This window comes from Pagrus pagrus, assembly GCF_965226575.1.
Source record: "Pagrus pagrus genome assembly, chromosome: 20".
Taxonomy (NCBI): Eukaryota; Metazoa; Chordata; class Actinopteri; order Spariformes; family Sparidae; genus Pagrus; species Pagrus pagrus.
In genome coordinates this window covers 8903136-8924367 of record NC_140207.1, presented here as the reverse complement: position 1 = coordinate 8924367, position 21232 = coordinate 8903136, and the positions used below count along the sequence as shown (strand labels likewise).

At 41.6% G+C, this 21232-nt stretch overlaps 3 protein-coding genes across 7 annotated transcripts in view; 1 reads left to right on the top strand and 2 right to left on the bottom strand.

Annotated features, from left to right (window-relative positions):
- The window catches only part of acad11 (acyl-CoA dehydrogenase family, member 11), a 63711-nt gene that overhangs the window by 5976 nt on the left and 36503 nt on the right, over positions 1 to 21232 (top strand). Inside the window, exons 13-20 of one of the 2 annotated variants that reach the window (XM_084340979.1) lie at positions 556 to 654; positions 8870 to 8939; positions 9655 to 9740; positions 9849 to 9920; positions 10167 to 10321; positions 10441 to 10557; positions 11213 to 11322; positions 11409 to 11537. In XM_084340979.1, coding sequence (XP_084197105.1) covers positions 556 to 654; positions 8870 to 8939; positions 9655 to 9740; positions 9849 to 9920; positions 10167 to 10321; positions 10441 to 10557; positions 11213 to 11322; positions 11409 to 11523 — 824 coding nt within the window. In that variant the 3' untranslated portion in view covers positions 11524 to 11537. Of the gene's footprint in view, positions 1 to 555; positions 655 to 8869; positions 8940 to 9654; positions 9741 to 9848; positions 9921 to 10166; positions 10322 to 10440; positions 10558 to 11212; positions 11323 to 11408; positions 11735 to 21232 lie in introns of those variants that run through there. The other variant, XM_084340978.1, reaches the window with a different exon arrangement.
- On the bottom strand, positions 3591 to 8448 carry ackr4b (atypical chemokine receptor 4b). Its single transcript, XM_084340981.1, has 2 exons — positions 7070 to 8448; positions 3591 to 4954 (listed from the first exon to the last, which is right to left on the bottom strand). Exon 2 carries the CDS (start codon positions 4945 to 4947, stop codon positions 3835 to 3837), a length of 1113 nt encoding a protein of 370 aa, XP_084197107.1. The 5' UTR covers positions 4948 to 4954; positions 7070 to 8448; the 3' UTR covers positions 3591 to 3834.
- u2surp (U2 snRNP-associated SURP domain containing) lies at positions 11753 to 20505 on the bottom strand. Of its 4 annotated transcripts, none has more exons than XM_084340972.1 (26): positions 20415 to 20505; positions 19448 to 19546; positions 19211 to 19325; positions 18936 to 19063; positions 18763 to 18833; positions 18518 to 18606; positions 18334 to 18369; positions 18143 to 18225; positions 17843 to 18008; positions 17540 to 17751; positions 17092 to 17135; positions 15327 to 15431; positions 15151 to 15217; positions 14858 to 15021; positions 14600 to 14762; positions 14407 to 14486; positions 14226 to 14313; positions 13986 to 14120; positions 13688 to 13877; positions 13489 to 13569; positions 13321 to 13372; positions 13060 to 13204; positions 12843 to 12953; positions 12618 to 12745; positions 12343 to 12528; positions 11753 to 12249 (listed from the first exon to the last, which is right to left on the bottom strand). In XM_084340972.1, the coding sequence occupies exons 1-26, from the start codon at positions 20487 to 20489 to the stop codon at positions 12114 to 12116; spliced, it is 2949 nt and encodes a 982-aa protein (XP_084197098.1). In that variant the 5' UTR covers positions 20490 to 20505; the 3' UTR covers positions 11753 to 12113. The 4 variants fall into 4 exon arrangements, with proteins under 4 accessions (XP_084197098.1, XP_084197099.1, XP_084197100.1 ...); XM_084340973.1 differs by having other exon boundaries at positions 13321 to 13369; XM_084340974.1 differs by lacking the exon at positions 18334 to 18369.

The following is a 21232-nucleotide window of genomic DNA, read 5'->3' as shown; positions in this document are numbered from 1 at the left end:
TTTGTACGGTTTAAGTATGAAAATGGTGTAAGTGCACTCTATTTTAACCATTCAGCCTGTGGTTTAAGCTGGAATTTTAGCAAAGAACCTCAAACAAGCAAGAGTCCACAAAACATTTCTGGTGCTTCACAGCAAAACAGCGTTATTCTCTGTATGTGTGTATAATGTAGAAAAAACAACCGAAAAACGCATCAAATGGCTCCATACAGCTAGACCGGCATAATCCAAGTCTCCAGAAGCCCTCAGATCCCGAATTGATTTGAAAAGACGTCATTTACGGCCATTTTAAAGCTGAAATCTTTACTGTAGTTTTGTCTGAAGTGGGTGCACAAGCTTGACCAAGCGACAAGGGTGCGACTAGTGTCTTTTAAAATCAGTTTGGGGTCTCGGGGGGGAGACTAGTTTACACCAGATGAACTGTATGGAGCCTTTTCCCTTTTTTTTTTTCATTCTCCCATTACTGAATTTTCATTTTTTGGGTGAACTTATCCTTTAAAATCTCTTCGTCACTGAAAAATTCGAGAGTTTTAAGGTTACCTGTGTTTCCTTTCCCAGAGCCTGATGTGGCCTCCAGCGATGCGACCAACATGGAGTGCACTCTTCACAGGGACGAAGACAACTACGTCATAAACGGCAAGAAATGGTGGAGCAGTGGTATGTCAGTTTCTTTTTCTTAAAGTTATATAAGAAGAAAAGAACGAGTATTATCCCATCAACAGCTATGAATAGTTTTCTGCTCCATTTAGGACTTCAGACGTCATTAGAGAGCCTCACTGAAAAACAAGGACCTGTTTTATGTCTGCCCAGATCAACTTGCTTTAAATCATAGTGAGAAAGTTTGCTTAAATCAAAGCATGTTTTTAAAAGGGTGAACCTTAAAAGCTTAAAGATGAGTTTTTTATGTAATCAAGATGTCGCTGTAACAAAAGCACTAGTGAGGTAAATGCTTACCCAAACTTCCAACATATGGACAAGAAAAAAAGAGCAAAGATGACTCATAGAATAAGCATTGAATAACATAAACAGATTTTACCGGTGTTGAAAACAAAATTCCTGAAACCATTTTATTTTGGAAAATCCGGCAGAGCGACTTTGGTTTTCCAGAAGGTGGGACCACGACAGGGTCACACATCTACACTTTTTTATCAATTGACATCTTGCTTTTAATAAACCAGTTATTTTAAGTGATTCAAGGACATTAGTTTGGTTCATATTATCTTGTTTGAAATGCTAAACATCATTTGATTCAGAGAAACACTCTTCAAATGAAGTCTCCAACATCGTAAAATGAAAAGCCTTAAGTAGTTTGTTAGGATTTAATTGTCAGTTATTATCACATAAATAACCAAAACTCACATTAGTGTTTTTAGATGTTTATCGTGAACCTCCTAAATCACAATAAAGCTAGCAATATTCCAGATGTATCCTCTGACACAGATGTGGTCTGAGGTTTTCACTCCCAGCATAAAGGAAAACACTGGCCCTGTGTTTTTGTAGTATTTTTTCGAATCCGCACGTAATTCCTTCTTGTCGTCAAAAATTTAAAGCACCACGGTTTACTAAAAATGAGCAGAATTTCCTCTTCAAATTACTGTCTTTATGGAATGAACAGTTCATTTCTGTTCTACAGTTAGAGACTCTTTTGTTACTCGTTTTCTTGGAAACGAGATTTCCATCAGTAGAAGAAATGTCTGTCCTCTTCCAGCTCGAATAAATATCTCTGTTAGGAAAGAATGTTGATGCGTTGGTGGCGATTTCCATACACACTGTAGCCTGTGGTTGCCTTATTATTTAAGGGTGGATATTGCTTGGTTTTGTTGCTCTGCAGTGAGTCACAATGTCCAGACACTCCATCCAATATCAGTGTAAAACAAAGGTGGAACTACAACAAGATGAGGTCGTGTTAATTAAGATTACGGTGAAGGATAGATGTTTTGCTAAAAGTACCTCATATTTTCCAAATATCAAATGCCTAATATAATTTCCATCTTTGGTAGTTACATAACTAACATAACAGGGTGTTTCCAAATACGCCTGCCCCTGGCAGCCTTAACAACATGTCCCCTAAAAGAAGATCCTTGCAACTATTCATATTCATTCAGCAGATTTATCCTATAGAGGACACAAAGTAAAGACATCTCATCTGTGGCTTTTATGCTGTGTTTCATTATGATAATTACACAGCAGTTCCCACATAGCTTTCTTTGAATGACCGCTACTCATCATGGAGTAACCCACCATAAGTTAAACTCGGTGGAAATATGGACCACTTTGATGAAAAATGTTGCCTGTAATCCACATGCGCTACAGAGGGATGCAGTGCTTTCCCCTTTTCTCCAAAGTAGCTGGATGGGAGTGTCTCTAGATGTTGACATGGCAGCTCTGAACCGTGGAGGCTATACAGAACTGTCCCATGGGCATGATGAAGTACTCAAATTATTCCCAGACCTGCAATCTTTTATCTTGAAGCCGTAGGCGTTTTCATTTGCATACACACTCACTCGAGCACAGATGATGTACATGTGTTTAACGTTATCAGTAGTCGCTAGTTGGGGTAGAATAGTCATACAGTTCATTAGAACTTCCTTAAACAGTCATATGATTTGGTGTTATTGTTTATAATGTTTAGACACAATGCTGCCTTTACAGGATCATTAATTGTTGAAGAAAAGCCTGATGTACTGACTCAGACTACTGTAAATTCACAGGAAAAGGATTACAGTGTGGGGTCACACAGCAAGGAAATTCCTTTTTACCTGTTTTAATCTTGTGACGTGCAACTTAATACTTTCATTTCCCGGGAGCCGTTCATTGCTCTTCCTGCAGACTGTTGAAACTGTAGACTAAACTTTTGTCTTTTTAGTCAGACGCACCTAGTTTGTGTATTGTATGGCGTCCAGCTCCCACGCATCCAAACTGTAAGCTGTTACGCTTGAAGGTGATGACTAATGGGCACTGCAGACGGAAAGAATGGTAAACAATTAAACGTTTCAGTCCTTTATGATCAGTGTGTTTGGAGGTTTCGCCAAGAAATGCTGGCCGGCCTCTGTCATAGCTGCGGTAGTGTAAACTGACTTGGATAAAGCACCGTTAACACTTGGACTGTGGTCGTCCTGAGCGTCTGAGATTTCATATGCGATGTATTAGGGTTGAGCATAATGTTATATGATGGCATTGAATAATTTCAAAGTAAAATGTTAAAGCATTAGTTAAAACAATGCATTACACTCTACAGGAAACCATTTGATCTTTTAAGCTCAAGTTATTAAAATGAATAAATATGAGTGAATAAAAACGCCAGTCATGCTTTAAACTCCTCCAAGTCACCCACTCTGACAGCATGGAGGGGTCCTTCCTGCTGTTTGCTGTTCTCTTCGTCTGCCAAATGTTTTTCCACACAATGGGTCACCCACTGTGCACATCAAGCCATCCCTCATCCCAACCCAAAGCCACGGGATGTAATAAAACGCAATGTAGATGATCTCATGGAAGGCAGCGCAGACTAAAATGTTGATTTTGTTGAGGAAACAGAAAAGCACTCAGAGCAGAGCTGTATTTAATTGCGACAGATGTTGGCACATGCGCTTCACTGAAGGTTTTTGTTCTTTTATTTAGCAAAATACATAATATCTACAAAATAGTTTGCATAGTTGGTGCACATAAACTCACTGTACATGTATATTTATCACACTCAGAATTGATATGTATTGCTATTGTTGTCTATCTTGTCAGACAGTAAAATGACATTATCTATCTTGTGTAATAGTAAAAATATATACATAAAAATTCAATGTTGTATAGGTGCTTATTTGGAAATAGTTACATGTTGGAGTCCTAAATGGTAAACGTGCTGGTGGCTTGGTCTTCTGAACCAGACTGGGATTGCGTTTGAGTGCAGGTTTTGAGCGCAATCTCCACTGCCGGCTCCTCTTGGATGTGTCTCGGGTGTCTCCCAAGGCGCTGACCAAAGTGTTTGGCAGCCTTGAGGACGTGTCCCCTGAAGGAGGACCCCATGAAAGCATAGAGGAGAGGGTTAATGCAGGCGTGGGCCAGTGCCAGGGCCTCTGTCACTTGGAGAGCTCGATCCAGGCTCTTGCTGACTTCGCAGTCGGTCACGAGGATGTAGATGACGTCCATCGTTCGGCACAGCTTGACCACGTTGTAGGGCAGCTGGGTGAGCAGGAACACAGCCACCACAGCCAGCAGGACCCGGAGGGCACGCCACTTCCGGTCTCTCCGCACCCCGGCTGCCTGACTCAGCGCCCGCCCTACGCAGCTGTAGCACACCACCATGACCAAGAAGGGTAGCAAGAACCTAAGGGTCACCTCCAGCAGCTCCAGGGCAGCCTTCGCAGGTCGGGCCATACTGGGAGGGTAGACGGCTGTGCAGGCCATCCTGTGATGGTGGTGCTTCACTGTGGAGAAGACAAGCTCGGGAAGGCCAAGAAAACTGGCTACCGCCCACAACACCACACACACCAGGAGCCACTGTTTCCTCACGTGGGGTCCCGTCCCAGTCCTCCCTGTTGGATTGTGGGCCACAGCACGATAGCGATCCACACTGATGCACGCCAGCAGCAGCATGCCACAGCTGAAGTTGGTACTGTAGAGGAAGGAGGTGATCTTGCAGGCCGCCGAACCCAACCTCCAGCCGTGGATGGCGTCAGCCGCCCAGAAAGGCAGGGTGAAGAGAAGCAGCAGATCCGAAATGGCGAGGTTAAGGATGCACACGTCCGTCAGGGTTCGTAGTCGCACCTTTGATGTGTAGACCACCACTACCAGGGCATTCCCAGCCAGGCCCACCACCAGAGACAGGGCGTAGATGATCGGGAGGAAGACGCCGGCAAAATTGCGCACTTCCTGCTTGTCACAAATGGAGTGTTCGTAACTGTAATCGTAGCTCTCATTGAAGTTGTCCTCATCGTCATGATAATAGTAGTCTTCCATTTTTTTGCTGTAGTGACAACAAAAAGAGAACAATTTAGGGATTATTTTAAATGGTGGGAAAAAAATCACTTTCCCCTTTTTAATTGCACATGATGTGATGTATGGGCTGTGTAATCAACCCACTGCATAAACCTGTAATCTGAATGTTATTTAACAGAACAGGAGCCACGGGAAAAACGGTGTTCTGACTCTGTTCTGCATCGAAGGAATCTCTCCTGCATGGTTTCCCTAATGGCTTAAGCTCTGTCTGTCTGAACTGCGTGTGGGCTTGAATAACCCCCATGAACACGCTGTGAAAAAGAGCCGACAAAAGACCCGCAAAGGAGCTAACTACCCATTGAATTCACTTAGTTTGTATTCTGTTGGATACTAGGTGATCTCCGGTCCTTAGACTGGCAGCGTTTGGTTAACTATTCTTTCAATATCGATCTCTGTTTAATGATCAACGATAAGGAAGAGATCAGTATTCATCAGAACGCTGCCATCTCTTTTCCCCTGGTACAAGCTGCCCTGCCAACTGATAACATCTACTATGGATCATGTAGAGCGCATGTTTGCAGGTTCCAAGTCTTAGCTTGTCGGTTCTTTTCTTTTTTTTAAATGATCAGTCACCAATGAGAGGAAATACGAGGCGGGAGCAATGAGGATGACACAAAAGTGCAGCTGAGGTCCCTGGCCAGATTCAAATCCAGGATGTTGTCTTTACTGTAAATGGTATGTGCTGTGGTTCAACAGGACAGTCCCATTGAAGGGAGGCTTTCATCCAGATTTCCCAGTCGTTAGCTCCAGATGGAGATGTCGTGTCTACTGAGGACTAATAACTACAGTACTGTGTTTATGCGGGTGTACATGGTGTCTTTGACTGGCTCTGATTGAACACAGGCCGTTCATGTTGCTATGAAAAACATCTAACAGTCTCAACATCATGAACAAACCGAGTTGGAAGTTCACATTGCATTATTACCATATACACAGTAAAATGAGACTATCCATGTTTTGTATTTTTCTCCAAATCAGTAACAAGTGGAATTCAGGAAGGTGTGATGCAGATGGATGATATCATTCCTGGCTGATAATCAAAATACTTTGTGTGACAGGATCATCTTTGGCAAATAACACTCGCTGATGACAACAGTCGATTTAAGACAAGTCTCCAGATTTGTTACATAAAGAGTGATTATCTCCTGTCTGGGAGGAGCAGGAGTTACTGAAGCAGATGTTCACAGAAATATGTCAAGTATTCCACAGCTGTTAACGGCTGCACTTGATATGTAAGGGTAGCACAAAAGGTCGATCCGAGTTTATATGTTTTTAAAAGGTCATTTGGGTTATTTGATCTTAACAAGCTAAATTGAGACAAAAATTTAGTTAAAGCCCTAATGTATGTTTGGAAATTAGTTCTAAAAGCTTGACATAGTGATGAAAATAATAATTTTTGTTAGTAACTGACTTTACTGCTGTTTGAATAAAAGTTACTGACGTAAGTAACTGACTTTTAACAGCATCAGAAAACTGTGTTTGTGAATCTAAACATGTTTATTTCATGTACAAATCGGGACAAAAAGATTAAAGCAAAGTCACCGAAACAAAAGTCCAGTTTATCCTGACAACTGTGGTAAAAACTACACTAACAGCACTCACAGTAATATTATTATTATTAATAGTAATGATTAACTTTAGTCACATAACCCTGTGAGAAAAAGTGTTTGCAAAGAGCAAAAAGTAACACCGGGGGAGACACACAATAACAAGGCGTGCTAAGTTTAACTTGCTATCATTACCTCACTAGTTATGATAATGTCATAAAGTATCCTGACCAGGACTTTGACTTTGTCAGTTACTGGACTAAGTGGACTTTTCAGTGTACATCATGGTGTGATAAGTAAATGTAAAATGTAGCTGACTTCAAATTAACAGTTCAAACATTTAAAAATAGCATTATATGTTCAAAAAATCATAAGGTTCAAACAATAGTCCATATACAACTCTGTCAGCACATTGAATAGTAAAGAAAGTATCAGAAAAACACAAGTTTCTTTATATTCTTTCTTGTGGTAGTTTGTTCAGTGTAAGGTAATGAAAAACTAAAATATTGAAGGTAAAGTTGAAAAGATTTTCTTACCTTTTCTTTGTTCCTTTTGTAAAGTGGATGGTAGGAATCCTTCCTGTAACCACACAGAAACAGTTGGTGTGTATCCTGAGGAGCAGCACAGGGCTGAAGTGAGTGATCACTCTGCCTCAGCCCGCCTCCACTCCCTCCACTGCTCACACCGAGCACCTCTCTGCAGCACGTAGTTTGCCATTCATGTGAGCGTGTGTGCGTGCCTTTAAGAACGTGTTATGTTGCAGTATAAATTTAAATCCTTTAGTCACTACTTTGTTTGTAAGGTCCTAACGCGGCACAGCAAACAAAGAGAATCTGTTTTTCAGTCTCATCTAAATTGTTAATCTCTCTCTCCTGATGTCACGCAGGGAGTGCCTCGGTGGCTGCTGCCCTTATGTTTATGTCTGAGCAGGAAAAGAAGGGATAAAAGGAGGGTATAAAATAACATCCCATATGGATTAACTTTGTCCCATCACAGCTGTTTATTGTGGTGTGCTGGATTGGAGCCATTATTGGTTTGTTGTTTTCGTCTCACTCGCATTAGCAGAAATAAAGTGGAATAAACCGTTGTGTTTTAGAGGCTTTTAACTTGAAATGTATAAATGGCACTTAGTATTTTGGTTTCCTGTTCTTTTTTCCTATGAATATTGTTTCCTTCTTTCAGATTCCCCAGAAGAATGGCTCACTTTCTCTTTCACACATACATTATTGAATACAAATCAGCTGGATTCCATGAAATTCTTTTAAATCAGACATTTTCAGCAAAGACAAGGAAGTATTTTATGCAAGCATGACAACAAAAAATTGTTTGGATGTCAAAGTCCCAGGACGACACTGGGTTGGGAAGCATTATTTTCATTCCAGTGATGACAGGACGTGTACAGGCACGATTGTCGCATGACAGCAGGGCTCACCTCTTATCATACCCTATGGGACTTATGTAAGGGTTCACAGGAAAACCTAAACAGGCTTTCCTAGGAAAGATGTTGCATTTGGGTGGAGTTGGGTGCATTTTTTTTTTTTTTTTTTACAGTGCAGGCATGATTGATTTGTATTTGTTTAAATCTCCGCAATCAGAGGAGTTCCGGCGCTAAACATCTGTCAGGTTGTGTTTAAGTGTTGACGTGCGCTCGTGCTGTGATTCTCATACTGTAAACTTTCAGAGACTATAACTGTCCTGTCCCCTGCTGTCTGGTGTCCATATGTGCTGTCCTGAGGGGACGGTTTTGCCACTTTACCAGAAAATTAAACAGGAAGACAGACCATTGGTCATTCTGTCTGTGCCTCCAAGGCCACATGCGACTGTGTGAAAGTGGACAACCAGGGAAATTCCAAAGTATTCTACGCTTGGTCGCTATCAGTGGTTCTGCCTGTGGTTATCACTTCTTTTCCACTGCATCTAGCTTGAGTCAAATCTTCTAAAAATGTGTATCTATATGATGTTGCCCTCTAGTGGGTGTTTCTTACAGTATTTATATGTTTTTGCAGTCGTAAAAGAAGCATTTTAATCCAGCAAAGCCTTAAATAAGTAGTCAGTTTCTCCCCAGTAAACAAGATGACAAACTAAATGTGAAATAATCCAACTCGGGAAATGTAAATCAACCTGCGGCTGTCAGCTGGCCGTTCTCATGCCATAAATCTGTCACTAGCTCCCTTCGGCACTTCCCAACTGGCGACGCACATAGTTTTGGGGTAATGGAATGGTTAAGGACAGAGTTTTAGTGTGAACAGTGGCTTTGCGCATTGTTTGTTGTACCACCAGACGGCCACAAAGCATGAATTTAAATGAACCGCAGCATTTCTGACTGTTGCCCACAGGTGCCGGCAATCCCCAGTGCAAAGTGGCTATTGTGATGTGCAGGAGCGGCTCTCTGGACGTCAGCAGCAGGTCAGTAATGTGCGAGCAGTTATGTGGTGATGAATCTCGCTTCTGCTTTGGGTGAGTTCACAAAAGTTCAGGTTTCTGATGTCATGTTTTTTCACCACAGGTTTTATTGTTCCAGGATTTCTGTCGGCATATTCTAGTAACAATGACGTTGCTCTCCTGGTTTTTATATTTTAACCTTTGCACTCTACTTTAGAGGCTATTTTTTCACTATTAAACTCACTCTGTGCCACTTTTATAATAGAAATGGACTTTGGTTAGGGGACAGGGTGTACCTCCCAACATCCCTGCCCGGCCTTTCTGCCTACAGGTTCAGTTCACACTGCAGATTTATCTTTTAAGTCTTGTTGACACTTGTTATTAGTTTGATCTTGTGACTGATATGTAATTGGCACTAATCCTCTAATCCAAAGTTGATCAGTTACAAGCCTTAAATGCGCACGACAAAAACAAATCTAGAAACAACCGCACCCAAAATATGTAATGTCAGTTGTGTTGTTTTGTCAGCAGTGTATCAACACACACACCCAACCTTGTTTCCAATGAAAAGAGGACATCAATCAGGGTGGCATATTCTCAACAGCAGTGTGTGGTTTAAAATATTTAAAGCAGGCCAGCCAACATTGCGTTTGTGGATTTGTGGATTTAAGGAAAACGGTCAAATTGCAGTCGAAGTAAAACTCCTTTTTTAAGCTTTGGTTTTAAACTTGTTTCTTAGGCATGGCCAACACAGTATGATCCTCGTCCCTGTGGACACACCAGGTGTAAAACTCGTCAGACCGCTGACTGTGTTTGGACAGGATGGTAAGATCGTGTCTGTCATGTGATATTTTCCTGCCTTCCCACAATATTTCCTTTTTGCATGGAAACATGACGAATACGTTTTTGCCCTTGTTTTGTTCCTGTGCTCAGATGCAATCCATGGTGGCCACTTTGAAGTGCACTTTGAAAATGTGCGTGTCCCTGCCTCCAACATTATTCTGGGTAAGACATTATATGGCTGTGTTTTCTCTCTCACATTAGGTCTTCTTAAGAAGCAGGCTATTCCCATAAAGGCATAAATGTTTATTATTCCTTATCATTCGTTCGTTGTGTTTGAATAATAAAGCTGTACAGGTTTGATGGGTATGAGGTCACTAGGCCAGAGATAGCATCTCCCTCCCGTGAGGATTCACGGTATCTCTTTCTGTTATGTCTCTGGGTTCTTTCCCACGGCTTGTTTGTTTCCAGGAGAGGGACGAGGGTTTGAGATCGCTCAGGGTCGTCTGGGGCCAGGCAGGCTGCACCACTGTATGAGAGCTGTCGGCCTGGCGGAGTTGGCACTGGAGCTGCTCTGCCAGCGGGCTGCCTCCAGGCGCACATTTGGGAAGAAATTGTACCAACATGTGAGTGACTGACACCATCTGAAGAGATGCTACTGAAGCATCTGCTGACATCTAGTGGACAGATGTTTAAGTACATCTTGAGAAAACAGTCTCTTTCCTGTGTTACGTTATGTGTGTAGGAAGTTGTAGCTCACTGGATCGCAGAGTGTCGTCTCCTGATAGAACAGACCCGCCTGCTGACCCTACATGCTGCTCATGCACTGGATACAGTGGGCAGCCGGGCTGCTCGCAAACAGGTAAATCTGTCAATAGTCGCGCTGTGTCCCAAATCCATACTGACTCTAAATGGTAGCCTATTTCCTACATCAGACCTATTCAACAACCACATTCTGGCCCAAGTCTTAACTGTTTTAAGCAAAGGGGAAATTAAGAGAATCAGACTGAAAACTGATTTACACCCACGCTTTCTTTTTCAATCGTGAAAATTGATGAACACAGCAGAGAATTGTTTTTTTTAATGCATTTAAAAATCTTGTGCATCAACAGCAGACCCTAAAAGTAGGGCTGCGCTAACGATTTAATCATTTAGTCTATGAAATGTCAAAAAATTGTGAAAAATCACAACTTCCCAGAACCCAAAGTGACACCTTCAAATTGTTTCTTCATTTACAATTATAAATGACAAAGAAAAGCAGCAAAGCCTTACATTTAACAAGCTAAAACCAGCAAATGTTTAATTATTTTGCTTGAAAATAACTGATATGATTAATCAGAGTAGAAATTTGGAAAAAAGCAAATGCCCTGAAGCTGTCTGCTTACTTAACTCTCTTAAATTAGCACTGGAGGCTATGTGGTAGTTTTTTATTTAAATAATTGCAGGTAGCAGAAGTTTTTGTTATACACTCCTAATAAGATCAAGTGTACACTTAATGTTATTGTTGCGTTTTCTAGATTGCTATGATCAAGGTGGCCGCAGCCAGGATGGCCTGTAAGGTGGTGGACTGTGCTATACAGGTACACGGAGGTGCAGGTGTGTCCGAAGACGTCCCACTGGCACAGATGTAAGTTTCTTTGTTTACCCCCACAAATGAGAATGACCACTAAAATCCATCTGTCCTGATGCCAATAATTCCACATTCATCATCAGGTATGCATATGTGCGGACTCTTCGCATCGCTGATGGGCCTGATGAGGTGCACCTCTCCTCCATCGCTCATCTAGAACTAAGGGATCAACTAAAGAAAGCACAGGCCAAGCTGTAAAGGACATCAGGTGGTCATTTACTTGCAATTTGCCTTAATAAAATCACTGATTTCAGTCCTGTAAACCTGTAAATGAGCTTTTTGTGTGAAATTGTAAGAAATTTTGCTACCAAACGACACTAAATGTAAATAACCGATGTATATTTGTACATCTTTTACTGCAACCCGCTTTGTTTGAAATCACTCCATTAAAAGTTTAATTTAAAAATGACACTTGTTTATTAGGAATTCTTTTTAATGTGAACTACAAAAACAGAAAATGACAGCATGAATGTGACTATAGTCATCACGCTCTGTACGGGTGTGGTCTACCACATGGATGAATTCCATTGGGAGGTGATGGGGAATCAGGACACACAAAGCACATTATTTTTTTGTACAATATAAAACAGCAATGGCCCCATCCATTTGATACACCAGATGGCAACCCATGCAACACCCTCCACTCTTCATTGTCTATACATTAACGTCTGGGCAGAGATCTTCGGCTGCCAATCAGTCACTCAATCTTTTATACAACACGGCGCAGAAAAAGTAGAATGGGGAGGAGGGAGAATAGGCTGGTTTGGAGGTTGAAGGTTAAAGACGTGTCAGTGTTTGCTCTTCTTTGATTTTTTGTGAGACCGGTGGGGTGACCTTGATTTGGAGCGGGACTTCTTCGCCGATTTCTTGGGCGTCCTGGAGCGCGACCTCCTGGATCGTTTTGGTGTGCGAGGCGAGGGAGATCTGGTTGGACAAACATGACATTTCAATTAATAAAGAAAAAGGTAAAATAACCAGACACCTAGCTCTATTGACAAAGCGGACAGATAGCCTTACCTCTTCGACGACTTTTTGTTGCTGGATCGCGGGGAATCTTTATGGGACGCGCGGGATGATGTGTCTTTAGAATACGAGCGATCGGATCGTTCTGATCTTTCCGACCGCTCTGAACGTGGTGACGATGAACGGCCTCGTCTGCTGCTACTCCGCGTGGGGCTGGGTGACCCACTGTGACGCCGCTTCCTATCAACCAGAGAGGACAAATACCTGTCAGATGGGAAATTAAACAAATCCCCAGTTTGACGCAGCAACCTGCCAACTGTTGATCTCACCTCTCCTTCCTGGTTGGCGTGTCCTCCTTCTCCTTTTCCTTCTTCAAGTCTTTTAACCGAGCGTCAGCTTTCTCCTTCTCTTTCTTTTCCCTCTCTTTCTCCCGTTCAAGTTTCTCTTTTTCTTTTTCCTACAGGAAAGGCAGACAAAAAATGACCCCAGTTTTGAATTTCGATTCCTGTATTTGATATCATCTATGGTAAAATCTACAGAGCCCGACTCAATACCTTTTGTAGTAGTTTGTCCCTGTAGTGTTCCACCTGCTCTTGAATATTCTGCCCATGCTTTTTAGGCCTTTTGCCAGACTCCAGCTCATCCTGGAACTTCATGACCTTAACCTGCGTGAACAGTGCAAGAAAAATGGTCAAAACAATTCATTTCATTTGCCTTAAACACACAAAAAATGTCTGTGTGTCCTGGTAAGTGTGGTATGGGGTGAAGTACCTCTATCTCTCTGAGCTTGGTGCGTTTCTCCTCATTCATTTCAGACATCTTGGCTTTAACATCCGAGTCATCTCTGGTGGGGTTGAAGTAGCTTTGATCTTCTGAGCGAGGGCTCCTGTCATCATCATCACTGTCCTCGTCATCCCTTTAGAGTTGGAAGCAGTTTATAAAAAAGATTAATAAGGTGTGTCAATGTATTTGCAGCACAGATCAGACAATTATCCTCAAAGATAGCACTCTAAAAACACAGACAAAACTCACTTTTTTGCTTCTTCTGGCTGCTCAAAAATCTCCCATTTTGAAGTTGTCACTGCTGAGGAGCAAACACAAGGCAACATAAGGGAAACTAAGAATTCATACAAAAGAGTCGGTTTAAAAGTACATTTAAAGCCAAAATGTTGTAATTTGATACCACTTTTAAGGTCGCACCTTGAGCTTCCAACTCTGCCTCGTCCACTGCTTCCCATTTCGAGGGCGCCACCTTGAAAGTCGCTTCCTTGGACTGATCCACTATGAAAAAAGAATAAAAACAAAGAAAAAAAATTCCTCACTGTACAAGTACATTTGGACTGAGATCATCAACAGCCACCCAATGAAATATGTTATGTTAGGTCTCTGCACCACTTACAAGGTATTCCATCTATGTCCTCTTCCATGGGCTTGATAGGAACACCGTCCAGGTCATCCAGGGGGGCTCCATCAATAGGAGCCCCATCAATAGGCCCCGAGTCAATCGGCACCCCATCCACATCCTCAAGCGGAGTGCCATCTACATACTCCCCAATTGGAGCCCCATCAATGTCCTCTACTACCTCAGGCTGGGACAAAGTGCACAAAAACATTTACTGTAAGTAACCGAAGGGATAGGTTTTTATAAGAGAACTTCAAGATTATTATCAATGGTCACGTATTGCTACATCATTTACCTCCACAATGACCACAGGCTCCTTCTCTGCAGCAAGATTAACCAGACCCAGGAAGATATTCTGCAGCTTGATAAGGAAGGGGTCAGGGTACACTGCCCAGTCCTCCCACGCCCGGAAACATGACATCACTCGTTGCTGCCACAAAGAAGAAAACAAGGCACGGACGGTTGAGTGATATACTGTGCGTCACTGCTTGTGGTAAGTGTTAAGTTTACACAGCCGGGTTTGGATGTTTGGTACCTTAAAGTTCTCGCTCTGAAGGTGTCCCTGTATCGCTTTGTATGTCGCGTTGAGGTCTGAGAAAATCTGGCAGAGCTTTGCTTCAAAACTGTTGAGAAAAGGTTAAGAGAATAAATTAAGTGACTGAGTTTATAAAAGACAGTAATGACTAGACTATACCAATCGTAGATTGACAACTTACTATTTTCTGTAGTAAGACGCATTGGCTACTTTGGCAGAAGAGTTGTACAGCACATCAGAAACTAGATATAACCGTGCAATCTGCAATGTAAAGGAGAAAATATTAACTTTTCTTTAAAATTACGTACACAAAATTTGATAAACATGAAAGATGCCAATCCTTTTCTTAGCAGAGGGTCAGTGTGATATCTTGCCTTCTTGGGAAGAGGGGTCTTGAGGATGGAGAGAGACTCTGTGATACACTCCACGATCTCTTCCGCTGCTTCAGCGTGGCTGAGGCAAAATAACATGGCTTCTGCTATGTCTCCCCTTCTGGGAGTCATCCCACGCAGCATCTCCTCTAGTTTGTCCCGCTCTCTGCAGAGATTAGGAACAATTAAGTGTAATCTAACAAACTGCGGGCTCATCAACAGCAGGGGATCTTAACACAGTTTGATGAATCATGGTCTTACTCTTCTTTCAAGCAGCCTTTCTTGCTGCCCTCCTCCTCTTCCTCCTCTTCCTCCCCATCATCATAAGGACCATGGAGGTATGGATTAAGAGGCGGCGGACGCCACAAAGAGCCATTCTTAAACATCCTAAAGTCGTCTGTTCGCCATTTGGCTGGTGCTTCACCCTGAGCAAGGAATGATTCACAGTTAATATCAAAACCTGATAGAACGTTGTTTTTCTTCAATGTGAGCTGGATACCACTGAAATTCTGTGTAAATGTACTCAAACAATTATTAGAGGATAGAAATCAAACCTGTAGTATTGAGTAGAGCTTCCACCTGTAGTATACATGTGCTGGGCTCTGGTTCTCAAATAGAAACCTGGAAGAAACAAAATCATAAACATGAACAAGCCCGTTATAGCTTTGCAAAAACGACAAAGTATAAAATATAAAAAGGTAAAAAATGACTGATGTTCAGTTGCACTGACCTGTACATGGGATTGTTGATTTCTCTGTTCATGATCATGGCTTCAAACATTGGGCCTTCACGCACCACAAACTCGATCATTCGGTGGATGAGAGAGAGCAAATTCCTACAAGAAAAACACAGTTAAAGCAAACGGATTCAGACTGGCCGCACCCTTGACCACTACAAAAAGCCTGTCTGTTAGTTTAATTTATGCTTGGCAGTTTGACGCTCTGAGCAGTTGTCTCGTGACAGACATGATGCATGTTTTACAGAACAAATGTTACAGGGCACAACTGCAGCTGTCACGTACAGTAGGTTGGTGCACTGCCATGGTAATACTTGCAATATGTGGCGGAAGATGTCCTTTAACGGACTCAGCCAAAGATAAAATATCTATTTATTACTCATTTCCTGTGATGGATGAGGTGAGACATCTTAATGAGACAACTGTTAGACTGTCATGTGACCAGGCATAAATTAAATGTAACTGTGACTATGCCTCTGAGCCAATGTATAACATCAATGCATAAATGCTGCCAAAAATCAAAAATTAACATGACAACTGATGATTTTACAGTGACACGTTCATATAAATTGAGAATTATCTTTTTTAAAAACTAGCAATACAGTTAACATTATACATTTTTTTTTAAATTGTGCATAAATTGTTGTTCTAAGTTCATGCCTGTGTTCTTTAAGGCTGCAGTGAAACAGGTTTTGATTACATCGCACTGCCTGGACACTTTCACGCTTCAAATTCAAATTTCACAAAAGTGAAGCTGAAGAAAATCAGGACTGAGAAATTGACAAAGACACTGCATTAACTGAAAAATCTGTCATTGCAGTGCCTTTCAATTCCTACTCATCTCCTGACCAATGTGAAGTGAGGAGGAACACCAAAGCAGTATAGGACTGTTGGCCTAAATCAACTAAACATGTTATCTATTGGTGGACTTGGTAATGACTGAATACAGTGCAAATGGGATCACTAAAGCTGTTTTGTGACAATTTTGGGGAGATACATGGTGCAGGCTGCATACATTTACCCTAAAGTGGCCAACAAGACAAAGGATGTCTTTCATTTGACAACACAGATCACATTTACTTGTATTGGAGCCGATCGTACCAATGGCGGGGTAAAATTCAGTATACTTTCCCAATCCATCCCATGAGGCTTTTCAGGTCCCTCGCTGCTGCAGACAGTTCAACTTGTGCTGCTCACCAAGGCCAATGTCAAAGGTCATATATAGACTACTACTGGCAGGTTTGGATTTTATTGGCAGGGGCCAGATTTACTGAGCTCCCGATAGAGTGACAGAGGCCAAAGGGGGTAGACGGTGTGAGTGAGCAATGGTCAGAGAGCAGGATTTCACAAATACAGATCTAGAGTCAGCAGAGTGTGTATGTGGCAGAGTAACATGTCACTAAAGCTGAAAACAACACAATTAAATGTTGATGTATGGAGTGGAACTGTGATGGACTAAAGTCATGATGCTCGACTCTAAACAGCACATTAAGTAAGCGATATAATGATGTTTTTGCTACATATTTAAAGGAAACATGAGTGATGGTGGAGTGTGAAAGAGCAAGGTACAAAACAAACTTGTCAGTCAGTATTATTCTATCTACTAAAATGATAGCATTGTAATTCAGCCTCAACCATTGCTCACCCATACTGACCAGCCCCCTGTAGCATGCAGTGATCAACTGATCAAACTTTTAGCTTCATTATGGGATGTTTTTTCTACGTTTGTACACCAATTTAAAAAAAGAAAAACATGTACCTTTCTGTTGGGATAACCACTTTGACTATGGCTTGCGACAGAGTCTGTATATGAAGTCACATCAGATAATAAACATAGAATGTGAGTATTGTTAAAAGGCAACAGGTGAAAAATATAAAAAATGCATTTAAAAAGTGCAAATAGACAACAACTTTCCTTCACTGCTGTCAGTTTTACTAAAGGCCAAACACCCCTGACACTGTATTCATTAACCATAAACACCTCTCTGTAACACTGAACATTTTCCACACACTAACATTTCACTAAAACCACACTTATATACAGTGTAAAAGTTAAATTCAGTGAACAACACAAAAACTATCACTTATAGAAACTTGGATTAAAACCTGCACTGACTGCTCACTATAAAGGCTAACATCTTACCAGCTGCATTAACAAAACACTGCCATAACCCATGAGAATATCCTAGGCTGACATGCTGAGTTACCTTCTCAAACTCCTCCTTGTTTTTGGGCGGAGGAAGCAGTGGAGCATTGGGGTTCTTTAGCCTCTCCCGGGGCTGTGCGTTGAAGGGTAGGCCGGAGGGAGGCGGTGGGAGTGTGTGCTCCATCATGGAAGGAGGGATGTAGATGGGGTGGGGTGGAATGGGCACACCTTTGCCCCATCCTAATTTCATCTCAAAGTTCATTATCATCTTTCCTGCAATCAGAGTAAAAACATACATTTACAATGACTGAAAAGAACACAAGTATCTAATTTTTTGAATAACAAGAAACACAGCTTTTTATACCATTTAAGTTCTTGAGTGCTCGCTCAGCATCCCTCCTGTTCATGAAAGCCACAAAGCCACAGTTCCTCTCCCGAGCCCTCTCCTCGTCCGTCCTCGGCCACATAATCTTCACACTGGCCAGTGGACCATAGCGGCCAAACTCCTGACAGAGCATCTCCTCATTCATCTATACAATAAAAACAAACATGAAAAAAATTATTGCTATTTGAATGAACAATAGGGAAATATCTGCACAAAATAAAACACTTGAAATTAACATACGCAGCACAAATTTAGTGTCAAATTAAGAGTCAAATTCACCTGTGGATTGATGTTTCCGAGATACAAATTAGTCGTAGATGGGTCTCCGACATCATGGGAACCTGGCGCACAATCATCCAAAACTGCAGAGACAGAAAAGAGACGAGAATTTCCTACTGCTGTCTGATGGAACAACATATTTTCTTAGCAAGATGAAGATATTCACGGCCACTGTATTAAGTCAAAATTACCACTGGACGGACGGTTTCTCCTGGAAGAACCATCCGCTAAAAGAAGCAGAAAAGCAGTATAAATTTTGTTTCAGGGCAGAAGTGGACAAAGGGTGTAGGTGAGCGGAGTAAGGCGTGCAGGACAGGGCCATTTGGGGCCAAGTTAGTACATGGAATACAGTTGTGCAATTTAAAAGACTCTTACATGAGCGTCTTCCGTCTGTGCCCGAGAGAGGTTCGAAACGACTAACACGTCCTTTCATCTTGTGTCTTTCATCCCTTTCCTCCTGTATTCTGCAGGGAATAGCATATAGCACAGTTCAGTACAACCCATGTTTAAATTATTGAACGTAGGTTTAGAAAGTTTTGTACTTTCAGAACCACACCATTCTGTGCCATCACATCTGGAAACAACTGCTCAATAATTAAACTGAAAGTGCTGAAACTTACTGTTTAAGTTCTTCTTTGAAGAGCTCCAAGTTGCTCTTCTTCTTTTCCTTTTCAGTAGTTTTCTTCACAGACTGAAATACAAATGTGGAAATACTATCAGCGCAGTAAAAACAAAGCATTATTTACTACAGCTGTACGAAGAGAGGCTACTTGTTGACTGTAAAAGTACTTACATGTCTTTTGTCTAATGCTAAAAACTGAGGTGGGGTTTCCAAAGGCAGGAAGCTTTTAGTTGTTTGCGTCTCAAAGCGAGATTTGGGCTTGTACAACTTTCCTTTCTTCTCATCAGCAGCTGCCTCCTCTGAAAGGACAACACAGTGTTTTTCTTCTGAATTCCTGGACAATTTGCATTTCACTTTTCAATTTATGGATGGAGCACAATGCGAACTGTGCTTGTGCCCGCAATCGATTAGCGCGATACAAAAAGTAAATTATAGAAAGGCTGTACCTTTTGTTGCATTTGCGATACCGCCACGGACAAAAGCCTTGACTTTTCCCTCCCCTCCTCCTTCAAAAGCAGCAAGAAACTCCTCATATATCTCAGCTGCTGCTCGCTCATCCTCCTGAACAGAGAAACCATAAATAAATAAATACATGATGCATCAAAAAAACATCTTTACAAAATGTGTGCTCAGTTACTTCAGTTGACATGGATCACATTCTCAAAAAGGAAGCATACACTTACTTTTTTCTTTATTTCATCTTGTTCCTTCTTGCTCAAGGTCCTCTTTGCTACTGCCATTTTGCCTATGCTGAAAGACTTCAGCTTGCTTTCAAGCAGCGCCTGTAGATGTAAACAAAGCACGGTCAGCTTTCAACAGGTATTTCGTGGTCACGGGATGTAACTCTAGATTTGGGTGCACGTAACCCACTCAGGCCTTCACAACGATCCCCACTGCACCACGTAACATTAATTATTACCCAGATGTTTGCTCGAGCGTAACACTTCTGTTGACAGCCAAGTTAAGCGGGGAGTCATTTCCGTGACACCACGCAACTCACAATACACTGCGAAGCGGGCGGTGTCCGCTCGTAGTTTATGGTCATCTTCCAAACATTTGATGGCCATTTCGTAAGTTGCATTTAATGCATATTTTATAACTTCTTCAATTGCAGCCGGACACCAACACGTAACCACAACTGGGCAAGCTAGCCAGAGGCCTAACACACTGTTACTGCTGCAGCGCCACTGACTGAGTGCACTGACTGACTGAGCGCCGAATGACTGTTACAAACAGCTAAGCCTGAAATATTAGGCCCGAGTTCGCACATATCAAGTTTACTGTTTTTAAATGCGAACCTCTATAAAATAAACCTTGTTCCGAAGGCTAGCTGTGTTGGTATCAGGTGGTTAGCTGTACGAACAATATTCCTCTCTGGGTCAACTGTCCTTACAATATCTGGACGTGGTAGCTAAATTGTTAGCTTCTCTTAGCTTAGCTGAACTAGCCAGTGTGGCCGAGGAGCCTACGGCTAGCCTTAGCCGCCGTGGTGGTTAGCTAACACCGTTGCGCACACTCGTGCGTTAACTGTCGACTCTTGCAGGCTACAAATATGCAAATACTCAAGGATGTTCAAGCATTTTGTTATTTACATCGTTTTCACTGCAACAGAAACGACCTAGCTATAGAAAGAACAAACGGTAAATTCACCTTAGCGCTAGCTTTTTGAGAGCCACCAGGCGTTCGGTCCGCCATCTTTTGTGAAACTAAAATAAAATCGATCATCGATTAGTAGATAGCGAGGAGTGTGATGTTCCAGGCGGCACAGTCGATCCCCGAATCATCGATGGGTAAACTTTGTCCTCTCTACCACTGTTTGTGTACAAATACAAACCAAAACTGGAGCTGTGAACGATTATTGAAATAATTTTGATGAGTCTGGTGTACACACAGACAGCTCAATATGAAATTTAATCAGTATACAGTTGTTTAATAAGCTCACTGATAGATATTAAATAAAACAGGAAACCCAGGATAACAATATTACAGAATAAACATTCAACAGTCAGGCCAAACTCAGGGAAGCCTAGTCTAAGGTGAAGTAAAATAAGAAGACAGAGCAGAAAATGTAAAAAAACCCCCACAAAGAGTCAATATGAGTCATTACAAGTAACAAGGTAAGTGATAAAATAGGCAAAATCACAGAAAAAGAAGAGAGAGAGAAGAAAAGTCATGCAAAAAAAGATGAATAAAAGCAGTAAAGGATGGTAAGACAAAAAAAAAAGAAATCACGAAGAAAGAATTAAAAACAGATAAATAGACTAAGAGCAGTAAAAGTCTATAAACATGGGTTTTAAGAAGTGATTTAAAAGAAGTTACTGATTCTGCCAATTTTGACTTAAACTTATTAAAACTCATTTCTATGCTAAAAATAACTTCAATAAATCATCATGGGTAACACTTTACAATATCCATCATCAACAAATGGTAAATGTATAGTTAATTAGATTCAGTTATGTCATTCCACT